The following is a 20,125-nucleotide window of genomic DNA, read 5'->3' as shown; positions in this document are numbered from 1 at the left end:
AAAGCTTGTGTGTGTGCTCACTTCAGCAGATGTAACTCAATGACTAATGCTCATAGCAGTTTGTTGTCAAACCTGCCACTAGGTGCGCTTAGTAGCCGCAGCACACTGGGTGGTGTGCTATTTTAAAAGGTTTGGTCTTTTTTTTTTAATACGCCTTGTACAGCACTTACAGAATGATTTGCATAGAGTGGAACTGTCGGCAAATGGCAATAGCTGGACATTCAATGTTAGTAACCTAAATGCATTTTGGCACTTCACTGGTACTAGTGATAGTCTTGGGCCAGCTATCTCTGATTGCTACCAGTGGAGATTGAACTTCCCCCTCAGTCTCCAAAAGTTAGATAGTGCTAAAACAGCCTCGCTTACTTCCTATATGGGGGAGAAAAAAGGCGTTAGCTTAGCTGATATTATTCTGAGAAGATTATGCTTGGGAAAACTGATGAGGCTAGGGATTATGGAGTTATGGTGGATGGGAATTAAGTTCAAAGATCCCATAGTAAAAATTGCACATACAGCACTGAAGATAATTGTAAAATTCTGAAACAAATATTGATATATAAAGATAAGGAAATCATTTTGCCTCTTGATATAACTACACTTAGACTGCTGTATGCAGATTTTTTATTTTTGTTGCTTCTGAGAGGATGAAGAGGCTATGAAAAGGGTGTGCAAGGAAGAGTTAAAAGATAATATCAGGATTATGAAATATAGATTATGAGGACAAATTGAGAGTATGAGGACTGCAGATACTGTTAAACTGGAGAAAGAGGGGTGATATGATTCAGTCTATATAAACTTCTTAAAGAATGTTATTGGTTGAAATTTTTCATTATAGAAGGTGGAGAAAGAACGGGGGGGGGTGCATCTGGGAAAGTTAAGTTTGTGTGCTATTAAGAAAGGGGAGAGAGCTATATTGCATCTAGGTGAATGCATTTAAGAGAATATATGACAGCTGATGTGGGTGATGTATGGTCTCGCTCATTGAGTCTTGATGGTTGTTTTAAAAAATGATCCAACTAAATCTTGAATATTATACAATGAAATTTCATTATTCACATAATCAGTAACCTCTCCAACTACCTAATATAACTGGATTCCAAGTATTCAGTTGATGTCCATAGAAAAGCACATTTAATTATCTTTTCTAATCACTAGAGATTAATATAATCATTTGGATAAATTAGTTATTCTGCAGCCTGATTTCATGAGATGTAGTATTGTTTGTGTTCATGTATATATATGTATTATCACTATGACTTTATTCACACAATTGAAACACAGTCACAACCAGATATCATTCAAAAAATTTGACTGGTGATACAGAGCAATTCAGATTCTACCCAAGAATCTAAGAATAGTCTGTCTGTCTGCCACATATGATCTATCTGTAAGATAGATCATATGTGGTCAAGTTGTTGAAGTTGGATAGCTTCTTTGAAATGGCACCAAGTGCACCAATAATAATTGGGATGACTTTGGTATGTTTAAACTACATCAAGCCAATTTTGAATGCCAGATCTTGATGTTTAGTAATTTTTTACAGTTCTTTGTTGTTGTGTTATCAGTGGGTGCTGCAATGTCAATGATCGAAACTTATCAATGTTCAATAATTGTAATGCTGTCAGGTCTACTGTGTTCCAAGTTTGTATTCTAAAGTCCCAGAGAATATTTGCTATTTTATTTTCCAGTACTGTCTCTATTTTATGCTGCCATCAGTTATCAGAAGGGAAAACCGCATTTTTTTTTGTATACATGTCAATGAATTATTTTGGCCACTTGATCATGGTGGTATTTGTAATCAGTTTGGGCTATCTTGTTGCAGGCACTGATCAGATGTTCTACACTTTCATCTTTTTCATCTTTCTGATTGCAAGAAGCCATCAATGGAAAGTGTATAAAGGAGGGTGTGAGCAGAGGAGTGAGGAGTAGGTTCTTTACATGGGGAGTGATTGATGAGTGGAATGCATTGCCTGAGTGTGTGTGTTCTGAATGTAGACACATTGAATCAGTTCGAGCATGGTTGGATGAGCATTATGTGCAACAGTGTGTACCTCCCACGATGAGTCTTCGACTCCATGGAGGTGAGATGTTAATAATAATCTGTATTTTGCTGTTATTACTGATGTCCTCATTTCTTGCTTTGATTGAATTAGTTTGCATTGCCTGTTCTTGAGTAGCTAGGATAAATCCTTCTGTTTAAAGAAACAATATATATCCATATTATAGCCATTACCACATATTGGTCACATTAATTTTTTCCTTAGCTTCTCAAAGAAATTGACAAGGGTTTTTTTTCCAGTGCATATGTTGGTTATTTTGCTGTTCCTTTTTCATAATTGGATTTATTTCCTATTACATTTAGAAGGCCTGCTTGTGAAATGGCCTGAAGCATTTGCATAGTGCTATTGTTGATGTAATTTTTAAAATAATTTCTTCTTCTTCAGCAATCTGTCTTACTTGCAGAAGACCCCCAATTACCTGTTCTTCTCGGTAGATACAGCTGTCATCATCTCTTTGTGGATGTAATGCATGACTCATAGTCATTAATTTTCAAGTTTTGCAGTTCAATTGGTCCAGGTCTTCTTTTGTCCAATTTATTATGCCAGCTCTGTATCTGATCACTGGTATAACCCAAGAGTGCTTGAATTGTGTTCAATTCATTAAGTTTTGTTTTCAGAATATTTTCGTTTAATTTTCGAGTGGAGTATATCACTGGCTTCTAATATTCCTAGGTGTTTATGGTTTGTTAGCTGAAATTATTTTTATATATTTCTCCTGATCAAAATTAAAATTGCTAGCATCAGACTAATTCATTGTCATACCCAGACAATGCTCAAACTACCCTTCCTACCACGCTGTTGTTTTTCACTCTCCTGAATAATCTCCTGATATCGAATCTCGCATTCCCCTTGTATGACTATGTAAGGTGCAAAACAAAAAGGAGTAAACAATTGTCTTAAATTAGTTGACAATATGAGATAGTAAGAGAATAATTTTTTTTAACAAAAAAAATAAAATAAAAATGTCATTTATAATTTATAGTATACAGCCAAGCTGGAAAAGTATTACATTATCCTAGTTTACTATAAATAAATCACTAGAAAGCATTTGAAAATATAAATGACTTCTTCAGTAGACAAACAAAATCAATTAAAATTAATTGATTTTATCAATTCCATCAAATTGGAAGAATGTTCTTAAAATTGTCACAACAAAAGGATGGTAGTACAGGAAAATCTTGCTTAATGCAAATTCAATATGCGCAATAATCAGTTAGCATGATTGAGTGAAATGATACTATTTCCCTCTTTAAGCAAATGATTAATCAGTTAATGCAATTTTTTTATGTTACGCAAAATTTTTTGTTGCCAATCTGCATCGAGCAGAAAAGCTGAAAGTCATTAAGAGACATGAAAGTGTCACTAGTAATACAATGATTGTGCGAGATATGGAATATAGCAAGTTTACAGTTTGGACTATATTAAATAAGAGCAAAGAAATAAAGAATAAGGAAAAGTTGCTACTGCTTCTTTAAGCATGCAGATCACCTGCATGCTTAAAGAATATTAATTCTTTCTTTTAGGGTTACATGGTGATCAGCACTCATATTTGTAGATTTAGGGACTCAAAAACACATGTGTTGAACAGATTATTTTATTAATTACAAATAAAATAAAACTTGAAGTTTCGACCTCTATATCGAGGTCATCATCGGAAGAATACAACTGTATACAGAACCAAGCTACATGCTCATGCTTTCTATACCAGTAAACTAAATCTACGTAGTTAATGAATCTTTTTTCTAGCCTGACCTCTAGTGATAGAAAAGAAAACCAAAAAAAAATAAAAAAAAGAAAAAGAAATTAAAAAAAAATATATATATATATATATATATATATATATATATATTATAAATAGATAAATGCAACTACAATAAACTGTTAGAGTCCTCATGTATTAATATTCTGGATAGTTACAAAATGATTTCTTTCAGTTGCTATTGAATGTTCTAAACACTTCACCAGGTCACCAGGTTGTCTTCTTGTAGTGAGAATTTTTTCTAATGCTAGTTTAGGATGTTATACAGGTTGTAGATGGGTCCTCCATATTCTTGAAATGGTGAGGCCATCATTTTTGTTGAGATTTGGGTTCTGTTTGAGCATTTCACAAGACTCTTTAAATTTTCTCTCAAACCAGGTTTTGGTGCGGTGTAGGGACTTGGTATTTTTCCAGTCAATTCTATGGCATGTTTGGAGTGCATGGTCAGAAAGGCCTGTTTTACCGAAGTGGAGGTATTTAATGTGTCGTTTGTGTTCGTCTTGTCTGATTGGGATAGTTCGCCCTGTTTCCCCTATGTATGGTATGTTACATGTGCAGTGTATTTTGTATACCCCTGGGTGTGCTAGGTATGGAAGAGGATCTTTAGAGGAACTGAGTAGGTGTCTTAGCTTATTTGGGGGTTTAAAGGTGGTTTTAATGTTGTATTTGCAAAGTGTTCTGTCTATTTTTTCAGAAATGCCTCTAACATAAGGAATGGCAATAGCATTCTTGAAAACATTTTTGTTCTTACTGGTATCTTTATGGAGGATCTTGTGAATAGTTTTTTTATTGTATCCATTTTTGATAAATGTTTGGTTGATGATTTTGTATTCTTGGTTTAGAGCCTGTTCATTCGAACAAATAGTTAGGGCTCTGTGTTTAAGGGTGCTTATGACACCTAATTTTTGTGTTGGGTGGTGGTAAGAATTTTTGTGTATGTATTGGCCTCTGTGTGTAGGTTTGCGGTAAACTGAGAAGGAGAGACAGCCAGAGGGAAGACGTGTGACAAGTGTGTCTAGGAAAGGAAGAGAGTCATTTTTTCCCATTTCAATGGTGAATTGGATACGTTTGTGTTGTTTGTTTAGGTGGCTAAGGAATGTATTTAGAGCTTTGCGCCTGTGGGGGCCAAATGGCGAAAATATCGTCAACGTATCTGAGCCAAATTTTGGGCTTTAGACATGCTGTCTCTAGAGCACGTTGCTCAAAGTCTTCCATATAAAAGTTAGCTATTGGGGGAAAAGGTGGTGATCCCATGGCTGTACCTTCTTTTTGAAGGTAAAAATTGTTTTGCCATACGAAATATCCGGAGCGGAGTACGTGGGCAAAAAGGGCCGTGATGTCATGTGGAAATATGTGTTCTGTAGGAGCAAGATCGTGTCATTGATTGGGACATTGGTGAAAAGGGAAGTTATGTCAAAGTTGACTAATAGATCTTGGTCATTGAGTGTAATGTTTTTAATTTTGTTTATGAAATGTTGTGTAAGTTTTATGTAGGAAGGGGAATGACCTACCAATTCCTTGAGTGTGGCAGCTAATTTTTTTGCTAAGTGATAATTTGGGCTGTCAATTCCTTCAACGATCGGGCGAAGTGGTGTGCCAGATTTGTGTATTTTTGGCAGGCCATAAATTCTGGGCGCACGGGCATACTGAGGTATTAATTTTTTTGTCGTTTCTTCGGACCATGTGTGGATGGATTTGATTAATTCAGTTGTTTTCTTTTTGTTACGTTTTGTGGGGTTGTAGTTAACCTTTTGGTAGGTGTTATGGTCCGATATTAACTGGTTCATTTTTTCGATGTATGTCGTACGGTCTAACAGGACAGTGGAATTGCCTTTATCGGCTTTCTTTTATTTTATTTGTAATTAATAAAATAATCTGTTCAACACATGTGTTTTTGAGTCCCTAAATCTACAAATATAAAGAATATTAAGCATGCTTAAAGAATAAAGAAATAGAAGCCATTTACTGATCAAGACAGAGAGTCTTCTATCACTCTTGATTGGGGATTATAACCAAAAAAAATAGAATATCTCTTAGTACAGTGAATATTCAGGCAAAAGCTCTCAATATTTTTACCTCATTGAAAGAGAGACCAAATTTCAAGAGGAATGTGAAAGCTTTACTTCAAGTTTAGGATGGTTTGACCATTTTAAAAATCAAACTTGACTGCATAGCATAAGAACAACTAGGGAATCTGCTACTGCTGATAAAGATTCTACGGACAAGTTTCCTGAAGAATTGTAAAGCATAATTCAGGAGGGTGATTATGACAATCAGCAAATATTCAACGTCGACAAAATTGATCTCTTTTGGAAGCATATGCCAACAAAAACTTTCCTAGTTAAAACTGAAGATCGTCTTACACTTTTATTAGGAGGCAGTGCAGAAGGCCACTTTAAACTGAAGCCTGTGTTAGTTTATTGTGTGCAAAATACGAGATCTAACATTATTGAAGAAATCAGCACCATTGGAAAAGATCATGGATTTAAAATTGGATAATGAAGACGTGAGAAACTAGCTCGATTCCCATTCAGAACAGTTAAGCAAGAATGATCTCCTTCAACTAGAAGAACAGCATGCATATGAAGAAGAAGAAGATGAATATGAACATGAAGAGAATGTTATGACTAAGAAGCTAACTGCAAAAGAACTTGAGCTAGTTTTCAGGCACATTGAGTATGTAGAAAATTTTGTTTGATGTTGATCCTGATATGGAATGAAGCTTCGAAGTCTGCCGAAATCTTGATAAAGAGCGATCGCCAGCTATCACAAATTGCATGACAAGATGAAAAAGTCGAGCACGATTCAAACATCTTTACTTATTTTTTATTTTTGTAAAAAAAAATGAAATGTTTAGACATTAAATAAAAATTTAAGCATTTGATTTTTATTAGCTTTGATGATTTCATTCTCTAATATTGCTTATACTGTAATTTTTTTCCCCAAATTTATGCTAACTGATGGATGAATTATAATTATTCCTATTGTTCATTGTATTTGCTTAACACGATTTTGCTTAATGCACATTAATTGATGTATTAATTAATCACGTTAAGCAAGATTTTCCTGTAGTGTGAAAGGTGAACTTGTTGTTCTTTGCCATTTTATTTATAAATTAGGAATTCCAAAGTTTTTTAATATAATATTTTAAGAATACTTTAAATTTTGTAAACCTTTCAGGCTGGTAGTGTGAGATGTCATACTACTATATGCTCTGCACCCTTTTGTTCTCATCCAGTTTCAGTCCCAGGAAAATGTTGTCCTGTGTGTCCATCAGGTAAGAAAGAATTATGACATATAAATAAATAATAGTTTCTTAATAAAAATTATGATGTCTTGCTAAAAAGATCACTTAAAATTTTATGTATGTAATATTTGCATAAAACTTCATTGTTAATGTGAAATATGAGCATATGCAAAACACATATACATGAAAATATGAATCTCAGAGAGAGAGAGAGAGAGAGAGAGAGAGTAGATATGAATGCTGGAATGAATGATGGTAAAGAAATTATAAATGATAATATGAAGGATATGATGGAAAATCAGGAGAATGGCAAAGTTATCATAAAGAGAGAAAGAGAGAGAGTCTTTCGGATAAGCATGAGCTCAAATGAGTGGATAATTGTCCTCAGAGAAAAGCAAGTATGTGAAGAAATGTCTTGGTACAGCAGAAAATAGAAGGAAAGGAAAGATGAAAGAGAGAGAGAAGGGAGAGTATGTGGAATGAACCGTATGAGAAACGGTTGAGGATTTGTGGGTTGCAAAAATTGGTTGATAGGCGGAGGAGGGGAGATATGATTGAGACATTCAAATTACTGAAGGGTTTCTATAAAATTAATTCAGAAGATATTTTTGAGAACAGGGCTGGTTGTGGGAGGACTAGGGGACATCCATGGAAACTGGGCAAAAGTGTGGTTAGTAAAGGTGTTAGAGCTGGGTTCTTTACTTTTAGAGTAGTGAATGAGTGGAATGCGCTCCCTGAGTCTGTGGTGGATGCTGTGACAGTGAATGAGTTTAAGGCGAGGTATGATAGATACTGTATGAATGTCAAATAGTTGTGATGAATATGATTTGGGCCTCCCTCGATGAGTCTAATGACTCCCTGGAGTTGCCCGTAATAATAGTAATAATAGTAATAATAGAGTATTACATGGAGATTCCATGTTAAGAGCTGTAGCATGATGTACTTGATGAGAGTTTGATTAAATCATGTTTTCCAGTTATGAAGATGAAAAAATAGTCATATTGTTAGAAGGAAGCAAGGAAATGAACTGATGGTTTTGTCAGGACTGAACAATCACACGATGACAGGTATGGAATGAGAGATGACAGGAAGAGTTTCTAAAAAAAAGAAAAAAGACAGATAGAAGAGAGAGAGATAAGATAGCACGTCTGTTAATAGTATGATATGAATGAATTAAGAAGGGTAATTTTTTTAAAAATGAGATTTTGGCGTACCCCTGTTTCTTCTTGAAACTAAGAAGAGTAATGATTACAAATGAGTCACATAAGTTATGCAAGAGGAATGGCATGCAGTTTATAGATGTATGGAGTGAATTCAATAGAGGAATGATTTATTTTGGCAGATGGATTGCATTTGAATGAGTTTAAAGTCTTGTGTCCGGCAAAGATGTTGTTCAGAAAGATTAGAAATGCAAAATCAGGAAACTCAAGCTATGGTAAGGGTAGGAGACAATTAGAAGAGTATATGAAAGAATTGGAATAATCAAAAATGCTAAATAAATTTTCTTAGGTCTTCTCAGATTTCAGTGGGACAGCTGTAGCAACTTTTTACCCTTGAACAGAAAATAAATTATATGCTTGCCTTTATCATTTACTTAAGTGTGAGTATATAAAAGTTTGCATGTGAAGTGTTTTCACATAAGCTACTTGTATATAGAGGGAATTGACTTTATATGAAATGTGACCCAGTATCCCATACATACACAGCACATTTTTTTAATATATTTATATTGTCATGCATTGCTGGGAAAGGTTTGACCTTTACTGATTCTTCTAACTATATCTCTAAACCCTTAGAGCTCATCAGAATGCCATCTCTAAGCCTCACACAGATCAAAACAGATCTCCCCCCCCCTGCTTTCTCTGCCAGAGAGTACCAAGTTGAACATAAGCTTTGCTAAGCAGCAGGAAGAGAAGCTTACCAATCATTCAAACTCTCAACAATAATAATCAGCAGGAAAATATGAAACCACTACCATTGTAAACCTTGATGGTGCTAAGCAGCAATCAAAAATTTGCAACCATTCAAATCCTTGGCTGTACTAAGCAGGCAAAAACTTAATAACTATTCAAACCTTTGGCTGTACTAAGCACCAGACAAAACCCATTCCTGTTTGAAACCTCAGCTGTACTAAGTGGTATGCAAGAACCCACTATCATTTGAATCATTATTAGAATCATTAAGTGAGGGTTGCAAAAAAGAAGAAAAAAATGCTGTTATTGAGGTTATATAAAGAGAAGCGATGATGAAGCTCATGAGTAGTACAAAACATAGGCAAGAAGAGTAACAAGCATGGTACAGAAGGCATTGAAGATATAGCCTTCATATTCTAAATATCCCAACAAAAAGGCAAATCAATAAATTAAGTAAAGTATTGGTCATATCTTGGGATGCTCCTACAGATGAAAGATTACAAAATCATGCCCATCTTCCACATTCCTACAGTCTTCCTAAATCCTATTAAGATTAGTTTTAATCCTTCCTCAGTGCTGATAATATTCCATTAAACCTCCAACATGAATTGTTCACAGCACTTAAGCCTCAACACATGGATTCTGATCATTCATGGTGAAGAAATAGCACACAAAGCAAAACAATACGGTAAGTCGAAACTATGTTTATCGAGGCAATTAAATCGGCTGGCCTTTTTAAAAAGATGTCAGTACTCAAGAGTTATTTCCTAACTGTGTTATACTTAAAATCAAATAAAGCTCTCCGGATATACAAACATGCTAGTCTGGCACTATTATGAGAGCAGATTGCTGCAACTTGTGCCAGCCTCGCTACGACAAATGCCACCATTGGCTCGTTACAATCAGAGCTCTTCTCTATACTCACTCCTGTACTTTGGTCCATTCTCTTTGGCATCTCAGAAGCTTTCGCTCAGAAAGAATTCTAAAAAATAAAAAGTAAGCACATCAAAAAGTTTAATAACCTTTGTAAATCGAAACTGCTACCTCAAGTTCAACCGCTCCATACAGTAGTCAACCTATTGTCTAAAAGACTCAGCGAAGATGCCGTTAGTGCCCTAAGCCTTGGCCACAATTTTGTCATCTCACCTAAAGAAATTCCGGTATTGGATATTATGTACAACATCGAACACGGAATCTGTCGCTTAGCTCTGGAAACAGCCAATTACATCAGACTTGACGTAGCTAACATCTTTTCCCAGTCGTCACCTTCAAAAATTAATTTATCTTCCAGACAACTCTCTGCTCTCAGAAAATTATGGAAAGAAAAAAGTATCGTCATCACCAGAGCTGATAAGAGTAATGCCACGGTTGTTCTTAATGCCTCAGAATATAATCGAAAAATGGATATTATTCTCCGGGATCATTCTACCTACATACCACATGAACGCGATCCCACAAAAACTCAAGTTAAAAAAATTAAAAAACCTACTTAAAAAGTGTCCTCCTGACATTACAAAAAAACACTCAAACCTTTCGGTTCTCGTCCCCCCCGTATATATGGTTTAACTAAAATCCACAAACCTAATTCTCCTCTAAGACTTACAGTAGATGCTACTAATGCTCCTTGCTACAAATTATCAAAGCAGCTAGCTAATCAAAGATCAAAGCTGAGTTAGATGCATTTCATGGGGACTCTGCACCAGCATTAAAGGCTATTTATTTTTGGATAAATGAGTTTAAATGTGGTCATAAGTCCATCGAAGATGAAGCGTGCTCTGAACCCTGACTGAGGTCACTATGAAGGAAATGATTGACAAAATCCATGGTATTGTTATGGAAGCCCACTGAGAATGAAAGTGCGTGAGTTTGCTGAGATTGCAGGCATCTCAACTGAATGGGTGTATAATATCCTGCATGAAAAATTGCACATGAAAAAGCTGTGTGCAATGGGTGCTGCAATTGTTGACTGTCAATCAAAAACGCACAGGAAAAGATATTTCAACGCAGTGTTTGGCGATATTTAATTGCAATTTGCAGAATGTTTTGCATCAATTTGTGACAGTAGACAAAACTTGGATCCACCACTACACACACGAGTCCAAGCAGCAGTCAAAACAGTGGAAAATGCCTAGTGAAAGAGCATTGAAAAAAGCAAAGACCGTATTTTCAGTTGGGAAGGTGATGACCACTGTTTTTTTGTGATTCCCAAGGAATTATCATGATAGGCTATTTGGAAAAGGGTAAAACAATAATTGGAGTCTATCATGCGTCATTTTTGGACCATTTAAAAGAGGAACTGAAGAAAAAACGGCCAAGAGTGGCACACAGAAAAGTGCTCTTTCATCAAGACAAAGCACTGTCCCACACATCGGCCATCGCAATGGCAAAATTGCATGAATTGGGGTTTGAATTAGATCCACATCCACAGTATTCACCAGACTTAGCCGTGTGTGACTTCTTGTTCCTAAACTTAAAAATTTGGTTCAGTGGGAAAGAATTTCCTTCGAACAAGGACGTCATCAAGGATGTGAATGACTATTTCACACAATTTGAGAAATCCTACTTTTTAGATGGGATGAAAAAATTGGAAACTCGCTGGACCAAATGTGTAGATCTTGATGGAGACTATGTTGGGAAAGAAAGGTGATTTTTTTCCAAAAAAATATGTTTAACTTATTTTTTTACCAAACTTTACAAACAACCCTCATATTGTTTTCTGGGAAGGCACAGAGTCAAGAAGTTAATGTAGCAAATGATCAGAATAACCTGTGAAACAGGATAGCACAAATCAACAGATTGTACAGCAGGAGGGGATATGAAGTTGAAGATATGGTTGCAGCAGCACAAGGTGATGGAATGCATAAAGGTGAGGATAAGACAGGTAAGAATGGAAATCACAGTCAGGATCAGGGAAACAGGAGTAGTCAAACCGAAGAGAGAGGTGTAGTAAGCAGCTAGAATAGAGAATGTTGGTGCAGGTAGGATGGCCTCAAACACACAGTGATTATTATGTTTATACACAAATGTAAGGCATATTCGAAATAAGAGAGCTGAGTTTGTGTCGTTGATTGAGATGGTATGCCTAAAAAGTAATTGGAATAAATGAAACTTGGTTGCCTGAGGAGGATGTGATGTTGGGAATAGAATTAGAAGGATATATAATTTTCCGGAAGGATAGAGATGTGAAAAGAGGAAGGGGAGTACTTTTAAAGATTGCAGAGGAATTGTGTCCGTAAAGTGTGGAAGTTGATGGTGCATGCATAGATTTTGAAACTGTGTGGTGTGAAGTTGAAATAAACAGGTTAGTATATCTGATAGGATGCTGTTATAAGCCAGGGAATGCAGAGAATACTGACTGTGAAATGGTTAGGCAAATTACCAATTATATATTTGGTTTAATCCTTTATCCAAGTGTAAGCAAACAAAGTTTGTGCCTGAAGTATTTTCAGGACTGGGGCAACTTGTGGTAAAGGTGGAATAAGTTCTGATCACTTGCCTTAGTATCTCCCATAATGAAAAGCACATCTCCCTGTGAACATGTATAATGTTATGCATTAAGGGAAGGGCCACTACCCAGACCGGTTTCGACCTTTATTTGAGGTCTCATCAGTGGGAGCCAGACCTAGAGGTGGTGATACTAAGGTGGAAGTAATGCGGAAGTCATATCACCATCCCACTGATGAGACCTCAATGAAGGTCGAAACCGGTCTGGGTAGTGGCCCTTCCCTTAATGCAAGGTTTCCCAAACTTTTTTTTTTCGTGGCCCAGTTATTTTAATACTTCATCTTCGTGATCCACTAAAATTTTCATGGCCAATAGGTAAAATAAAACAGATTTGAATGTTCGTGTTTTCATTTATTATTATTGTAATAAAGAAGCATTTACTCTTACAAAAATATAAAGAAATTTAACTAAATCCAAGTCATTTATTAATGAGAAGTGTGATGCTGTTGTTTGTTAACTAGAAACTTCAGGTTTGAAGGAAAAGATGATAACTTTATTCTTTAATCTGGTTTGACTTCCAATCGGTTTCTATATTTATTTTTTTAGAAAAACCAGTGTTGAAAAGCCTACTTCATACTTATAGGCTGTGAACAAAAGGCATTAGAAATTTTATCGCTTTTTCTGCTAAAACTGGGTACTCCTGGCAGCAAGAAAGCCAAAAATCCATCAGTGGTATTGTGTTGAAGATGTCTTTGAGTGCCGTATCACATGGCAGTTCAATTCTAGATTCAATATCTGAATCCGGAAAGTCTGTCTCAGATTCTGCGTTCACTGTAAAAGGGTTCCTTATCCATGCTTTGTTGCTGTTGATTAGGGGGAAATATTCCTTCAGACTTGCCTGCAGTCCTAGCATATGTTCCTTGATAACAGCTGAAATCTCATCTGGCATGGAACTCATATTATACTCTGTTGTAATTCTGTTAGTTTTGTAAAAGATTTGTAATTCCCTGCTTACACACGGCGGGACTACAAATTGAGTTTTTTTGTTGCAGCTTCTACCTTCTCTTACACTTTAAATACAGTTACGTTGCTACCTTGTAATGTCAGATTTAAATTATTAAAAAAAATCAAAAATGTCACAAAGGTAGGCAACCTTGATTAATCAATTGACATCATGAAAACTGTCTTTGAATTCAAATATTACATCCCTAGCCTATAATAAATTTAGTTTAATCCTTTATCCAAGCGTGAGCAAACAAAGTTTGTGCCTGAAAGTATCTTCAGGACTGGGGTAAGGCGGTACAACACCAGGGCACTCCTTGCAAAGGTGTTCGCAAGGAGTGCCCTGGTGTTGTACCGCCTTACCCAAGTCCTGAAGATACTTTCAGGCGCAAACTTTGTTTGCTCACGCTTGGATAAAGGATTAAACTAAATTTATTATACTCTAACCAAGTGAAAAATAAACTTTCTACATCCCTAGCCGTTGGGGGATGTTGGTCTAAGAACATTAAAACTTCATCCTTCATTTCAGTAAGTCTTCTTAAAACATTCCCTCATGACCCAGCATTTAGCTTTCGTGACTCGGTGCCCGGTCATGACCCACCATTTGGGAAACGCTGCCTTAATGCATAGCATTATACATGTCTGCAAGGAGATGTGCTTTGCATTATGGGAGATACTAAGTCAAGTGATCAGAACTTATTCTACCTTTACCATGAGTTCCACAATCCTGAAAATACTTCAGGTGCAAACTTTGTTTGCTTACACTTGGATAAAGGATTAAATCAAAAATATAATTGGTAGTTTAGGCAAATTAGTTGGGCATGTAAAAAGAAAGTGATCCTGATGGGAGATTTAATTACAGGAATATAGACTGGAAGGAGGAGGTAGTATATGGGAACAAGGGGAGCGAGTTTGTGGAATTTCTGACAGATAAGTGTCTTAGGCAGCATGTGATTGAAGCAACTAGAGGCTTTAATGTTTTTGATTAGGTGATAACTTCACAAGACGCAGTTGTTAATGAGGTGTTGACCCTGCTGCCAGTTGGTGAGAGTGATCATGAAGTTCTTGTTTGGGAAGTGATGAAACAAGAAAAGGTCACTGCCAAAAATGGATACCTGTGGAAGTATAAAGCAGGTGATTATAGGAAGCTCTGTAGTCAGTTAGCATCAGTACATTGAGCAGATGAGCTGAGCAGAAGTTGACAGTGCATGGAAACTCATAAGGCAGTATCTGACAAAAGGAATGTATGACTGCATACTGAGGGTTAAGTGAGTAAATAGAGTGAAATAGATGAACAGTGAAATCAAGCAAGGAAAAGAAAATGTTATGTAGGAGGTACACGACAGTTGGTGGTGATCAGATCCATGAAGAATATAAGGTGCAGGCTAGAAAGATGACAAGCATGGTAAAGAAAGAAAAAGTGCAGTATGAGAGGAGATTGGCTGGTCAGGTTAATTCAAGGGAATTTTTCCGCTACATGGCAAGCAAGCAAAAGGAAGAATAATTATGACAGTTAACATTGGTGGATAGTCGTGGAAGCAGACTAACAGATGCAAGGATATAGTGAAATTATCATATGATCACTTTATCAGCATATATCATACTGGTATAAATTATCCTGTACAATATATAGAAGAGAGACAGGTATCAGGAGAATTGGAAGTGAAAGAAACAGGTGTATCGATTGGTAGAGCCTCTGCTACTAATGGCTCAGCAAAAAGTTAAGCAAGTTTGAGCACGGTTAGTAGTTGGAAGGGTTCAATCGTTCGATGCTGTTGGCACACTTCCTCAATGAGTCTTTGGACTCCCTAGAGATGTCACATAATAATAATAATGTTGGTTGGGTTAGATGTGAATAAGGCTGTGGGAATAGATGACATATCACCACATATGCTTAAGAAATGTGCACCACAGTTGGTTATGTATTTGACCTGGTTATTTAATGAAAGCCTTGCAGTGGGTAGAGTTCCTACGGAGTGGAAAGAAGGCAAAATAGACCACTTGACCACAACTGCAGTTGGTCAAGGTGTTGGAGATTGGTTAGGAATAGCATACAGACTTGGGTTGATGGACATGGCATTCTTTATGATAGTGGGCATGGATTTATAAAGGGTAGGTCCTGTTTCAGTAATTTACTTGCATTTTATGAAAAGGGGACGATGTGTTAGATAAGGGAGAATCATATACAGTGATATTCTTAGACTTTGCAAAAGCATTTGATAGATTACCACATAAGTTGGTGTACAAGCTGCAGAGGATGAGAATAGACAGTATATTAGATGGATCAGAGATTGGCTCTCTGAATGATACCAACAAGTTGTGTATGATGGAGCGATCTCAAAAAAGAAGGGTAACCAGTGGCTTGCCCCAGGGTTCTGTTCTTGGGCACCTGCTGTTTAACTTGTTTGTAAATGATATATCATGTGGACTGACTGGGATCTTCAGTTATTTGCTGATGATGCAAAGTTGGGAAGAATTATAAGTAGCACTGCCGAATCCCTTCGGGAAGATTTGAATAGGCTTTTTTACTTGGACAAAAGAGTGGGGTTGTAGTTTGAATATCAATAAGTGCAAGGTGTTACATTTTGGAGTGCAGAAATATAAGACTGTGTACTATATCGAAGGTGCTGTATTTCAGGAAGTGGATGAGATTTGGGAGTGATGGTTAACAGTAGACTGAAGTTTAGAGGGCATATTGCTAGTGTTGCAAAGGTTGCACATCGTAATGTTGCTGTAATAATAAGTACCCAAACATGCAAGTATAAGGAAGTGGTTGTGTAACTGTACGAGGGTGGTCTGGAAAGTTCTTGGCCTCGACCATAGGTGGCAACAGTATCGACAAGATTTTTTTCATGATGTACCAACAGTTGTACCACAGTTAGTACATCTGTCATAAGCATCCATGTGAAACTGCAAGTCATTCTATAAAGTAGTTTGTTTTATACAGCTGTCTGAAGCAAAAGTTTGTCTGTATCCCTTGAAATGGATAAAACTGAGTATCGTGTGGTTATAAAAGTCATTGTAAAAGAAGATTTAATGCCAAAAGAAATTCATTCGAAGTTTATAAGAGTTTATGGGCACTCTTCTCCTTCGTTTTCAACAATTAAGAAATGGGCTGCCAAGTTTAAACATGGTCGAACTAGCCTTGAAGATGATCCACATTAAGGACATCCAAAAAGTGTCACAACACAAGAAATCATTGATCAAGTGCATGATATGGTATTGGATGACCAGCAAGTCAAAGTGCTTGAAATTGCTGAGCCTACAGACATTTCAAAAGAACTTGTCGGGAGGGCGCTGGTGAGCCAAGCGCTGTGGACATGATTCTAGTTATTCTAGGAATAATTAAGTATACATGCGTAATTGTTTGAGTAAGAGTGTCTGTAAACGTTGTGCGCTACCGGTATTATTAGTGTGGGGGATTTTTCTTGCCTAAACTTAATTACGAAATATTTATTATTAGACCTAGTAACCTGCAGGAAAAAAAAAAAAAATGGTGGCGGCATTGTCATTCCATGCCTTTAATTTAGATTTGAGTCGTTTCGTTAAGTGTGAGGTCTGTTATGTGTATTCTTTCGATTACATAAATGATTTGTGGATGTTTAGTGTGGATGGAAGAAGGGTGTGTGTGCGAAGTGTAACCTGAACAAGGAACTGATGAATGCAAATATGAAATTGATGACAGAAAATGTTAGTAGCGAGAATGTCACGGGGAAAATGAGTGCACGTTTGAAAGAGAAGGATGGTGGGAAAAAGAAGTGAAAAAATGTTAAAAAATCAGATGTTAAAAGGCACGAAAGTGAGGTGAGAGTGGCAGAAGTAAATGAAATTGAGAGAATGAATGAAACTAGAAATGGCATGACACAGAAATCGAAAGTGAAAAAATTGAAAGAATGAATGATAGCGAAAAAAGAATGAATGATGGCGAAAGTTGGATGCTTGTTGGACTGAAAGTACGGAAACAAAGAAAGATCAATGAGAGTGAAAGTGAGAAGAATGATAGCGAAAGTTGGATGCATGTTAGACAGAAAGTATGGAAACCAAGAAGGATGAATGAGAGTGAAAGTGAGAAGAGGGTGTCGAGAGTTAGAAAGATTGAATGATAGAGAGAATGTGTTGCGAGATTCGGAAGTTGAATTGGATTGGATTGGATGAGGCAAAAAATGAAATGGATGAGGAATGAAATTTAGAGAATTCAGTTAAAAACTATTAAAATAAATCATGATGGCATGAAAGAGTTAATGAAAGATGAGCGAGTGGTGTTGTATGGCGACTCCATTATTAAAGGTCTGCTAGAGGATAGAATGCACAAGGTATGTTTTCCAGGTGGTAAAATGAGTAGACTGATTGAGGCATTGGATATGAGGCGGGAGCGAGCAAAAGAGTTAATAGTATTAATTGGTACAAATGATTTGAGAGAGGACAAAGAGAGTGTCAGAATGGATATCAGGAGGCTGCTTGGAAGGATAAAAGAGAATAGTGTGACAGGAAGGGTAGTCAGTGTGTTGCTTAGGTATGACTATGATGAAATGAGGTGGAGAGCAAGGATTATGAATGATATGTTGGCTAAAATGTGTGAGGAGATGGGAGACAGTTTGTATTTACAGTGTGGAATGAGTTTGAGGGATGAAGTTAGCTGTATGGGAGCGATAGACGGCATTTGAGTGGTTATAGCATGAGTCATTTGGAGAGACTGGGAAACGGGGAGGCTCAGGGTGGACAGGGGTACACAGCGTAAGAAAGGTGGATGCTCCAAGAGGAGGTGAGAGCATGTGTAGGCAGGAAAAGAATGGGATGACCAGGGATCAAGAGGAAATAGTTGCAATTGAAAAGGGTTCTAAAATGAAGAAGTAGAAAGGGAAATGGCCCCAGTCGAGCATGGAGAGATCACATCGAGAGAGTGGTATCAGTGGAACTAGCTGTAGATCCAGAAATGAGCTGTTGTTTGTATACAAATGCTAGAAGTATAAGAAACAAGGCAGATGAAATGGTTGCACTAATTGCGTCTGTTCACCCAAAGATTGTCGGTTGTCGGAATAAGTGAAACATGGTTGGAAGAGGATGACATCCTTACAGGAATAGAGATGGAAGGGTATGATGTGTTTCGTGAGAATAGAAGGGATATAAAGGGAGGGGAAGTACTATTGATGATAGAGAAAGAATTATGTCCATACAAAGTGCAAGAGATGCAAGAGGGAAATAGGGCCAGTGGTTTTGAGGCAGTATGGTGTGAGATAGAGGTGAATAGAATCAAATACTTGGTGGGATGTTGTTATAGACTGGCAATGTGGATGGTGGTGATAGTGAAATGTATAGTCAAATTAGCCAAGCAAATAAGAAAAGGGTGATCATTATGGCTGATTTTAATTATGGTAATATAGACTGGAATGATGAGATAGCAAGTGGAAGTAAGGAAAATGAGTGTCTTGAGTTTTTAGGGGATAACTACCTCAGACAGTATGTATCAGAGGGCACACGAGGATTGAGGGTGTTTGATTTGGTCATCTCATCAGAGGATATAATTATAAATGAAGTGTCAAATCACCCACCAATTGGTGAGAGGGATGATGAGGTGATTATCTGAGTGGTTGCCAGCAGTGTTATGACCTCTGATAGAAAAGGGTATATGTGGAACTACAAGGGTGGTTATTATGAAGAGCTCAGGAGATAGCTTGCAGGTGTAAAGAGTGAGGAGTTAGCTGGAAAAGAGATCAATGCAGCTTGGGGGATTTTCAAAAACTATCTAGTAGATGCAATGTCTGCGTGTATTCCAAGGGTGAGAAGGTTAAATAAGGTAGGTGTGAAATAAGATAGATTAATTAAGCATGAGAAAAAGGGCATTGTGGAGGCAGCATAAGAGAAGTGGAAATAACCAATTTCATGAGGTCTACAAAGACCAGGCAAGGAGAGTGACTTGGTTAGTGAGGATAGCTAAAGAGAGGTATGAACACCAGTTAGCTAATGAAGCCAAAAAGAATACTAAGGAGTTCTTTCGATATGTAGCTAGCAAATGAAAGAATAATTATAGAAGGATGACATTGATTGGAGAACATGGTATAAAGACAGCTGTTGCAGAATGTGTGGTGGAGATCTTTATGAACTTATGAGCAGTTCATAAAGATCTTTCAATCTTGTGAATGTAAATTCATGGAGAGATTGGGAGCAGGTGATGATAGGGAGGAGAGACTGACTGTGAGTGAGCAAGAGGTGTTTGGGGAGTTGAGTAAACTAGATGTAAATAAGGCTGTGGGACTTGATAATATATCACCGCGTATTCTGAAGGAATGTGCCAGGGAGTTGAGACCTGCCTTGACATATTTTTTTAATACGAGTCTTGCACTTGGTCAAGTTCCTAAGGAGTGGAAGGAGGGCAAGATTGTGCCACTTCATAAAGGAGGTGATCGAATTAGCATCATACTGTAGGCCTATCTGTGTGTCAGGTGTTTTGGTTAAGTTGTTGGAGAAGCTTGTGAGAACAAGGATTCAGAGTTGGTTTGACAACAATGGTATTTTCTTTGATGGACAGCATGGATTTGCTAAAGGGAAGTCATGTTTTAGTAATCCACTTACTTATTACAATAAAGTGACTGCTTCCTTGGACAGAGGAGAAGGATGCACAGTAAGTTACTTGGATTTTGCAAAGACTTTTGATAGAGTGCCTCATGATAAGTTGACAGTCAAACTAGAGCAGATGGGATTG

At 37.0% G+C, this 20,125-nt stretch overlaps 1 protein-coding gene across 3 annotated transcripts in view; it reads left to right on the top strand.

Moving 5' to 3' along the window:
• The window catches only part of LOC150093698 (kielin/chordin-like protein), a 1,333,292-nt gene that overhangs the window by 652,268 nt on the left and 660,899 nt on the right, over positions 1-20,125 (top strand). For all 3 annotated transcript variants that reach the window (XM_090412628.1, XM_090412627.1, XM_090412629.1), the window contains one exon: positions 7,000-7,096. In XM_090412628.1, the coding sequence (XP_090268754.1) occupies positions 7,000-7,096 (97 nt within the window). The remainder of the gene's footprint in view (positions 1-6,999; positions 7,097-20,125) is intronic.

Source organism: Typopeltis vanoorti, chromosome 23 (assembly GCF_054136105.1).
Source record: "Typopeltis vanoorti isolate ZY-2024b chromosome 23, IOZ_Tvanoo_1.0, whole genome shotgun sequence".
NCBI lineage: Eukaryota > Metazoa > Arthropoda > Arachnida > Uropygi > Thelyphonidae > Typopeltis > Typopeltis vanoorti.
This window is presented reverse-complemented; position numbering and strand designations above follow the sequence as displayed.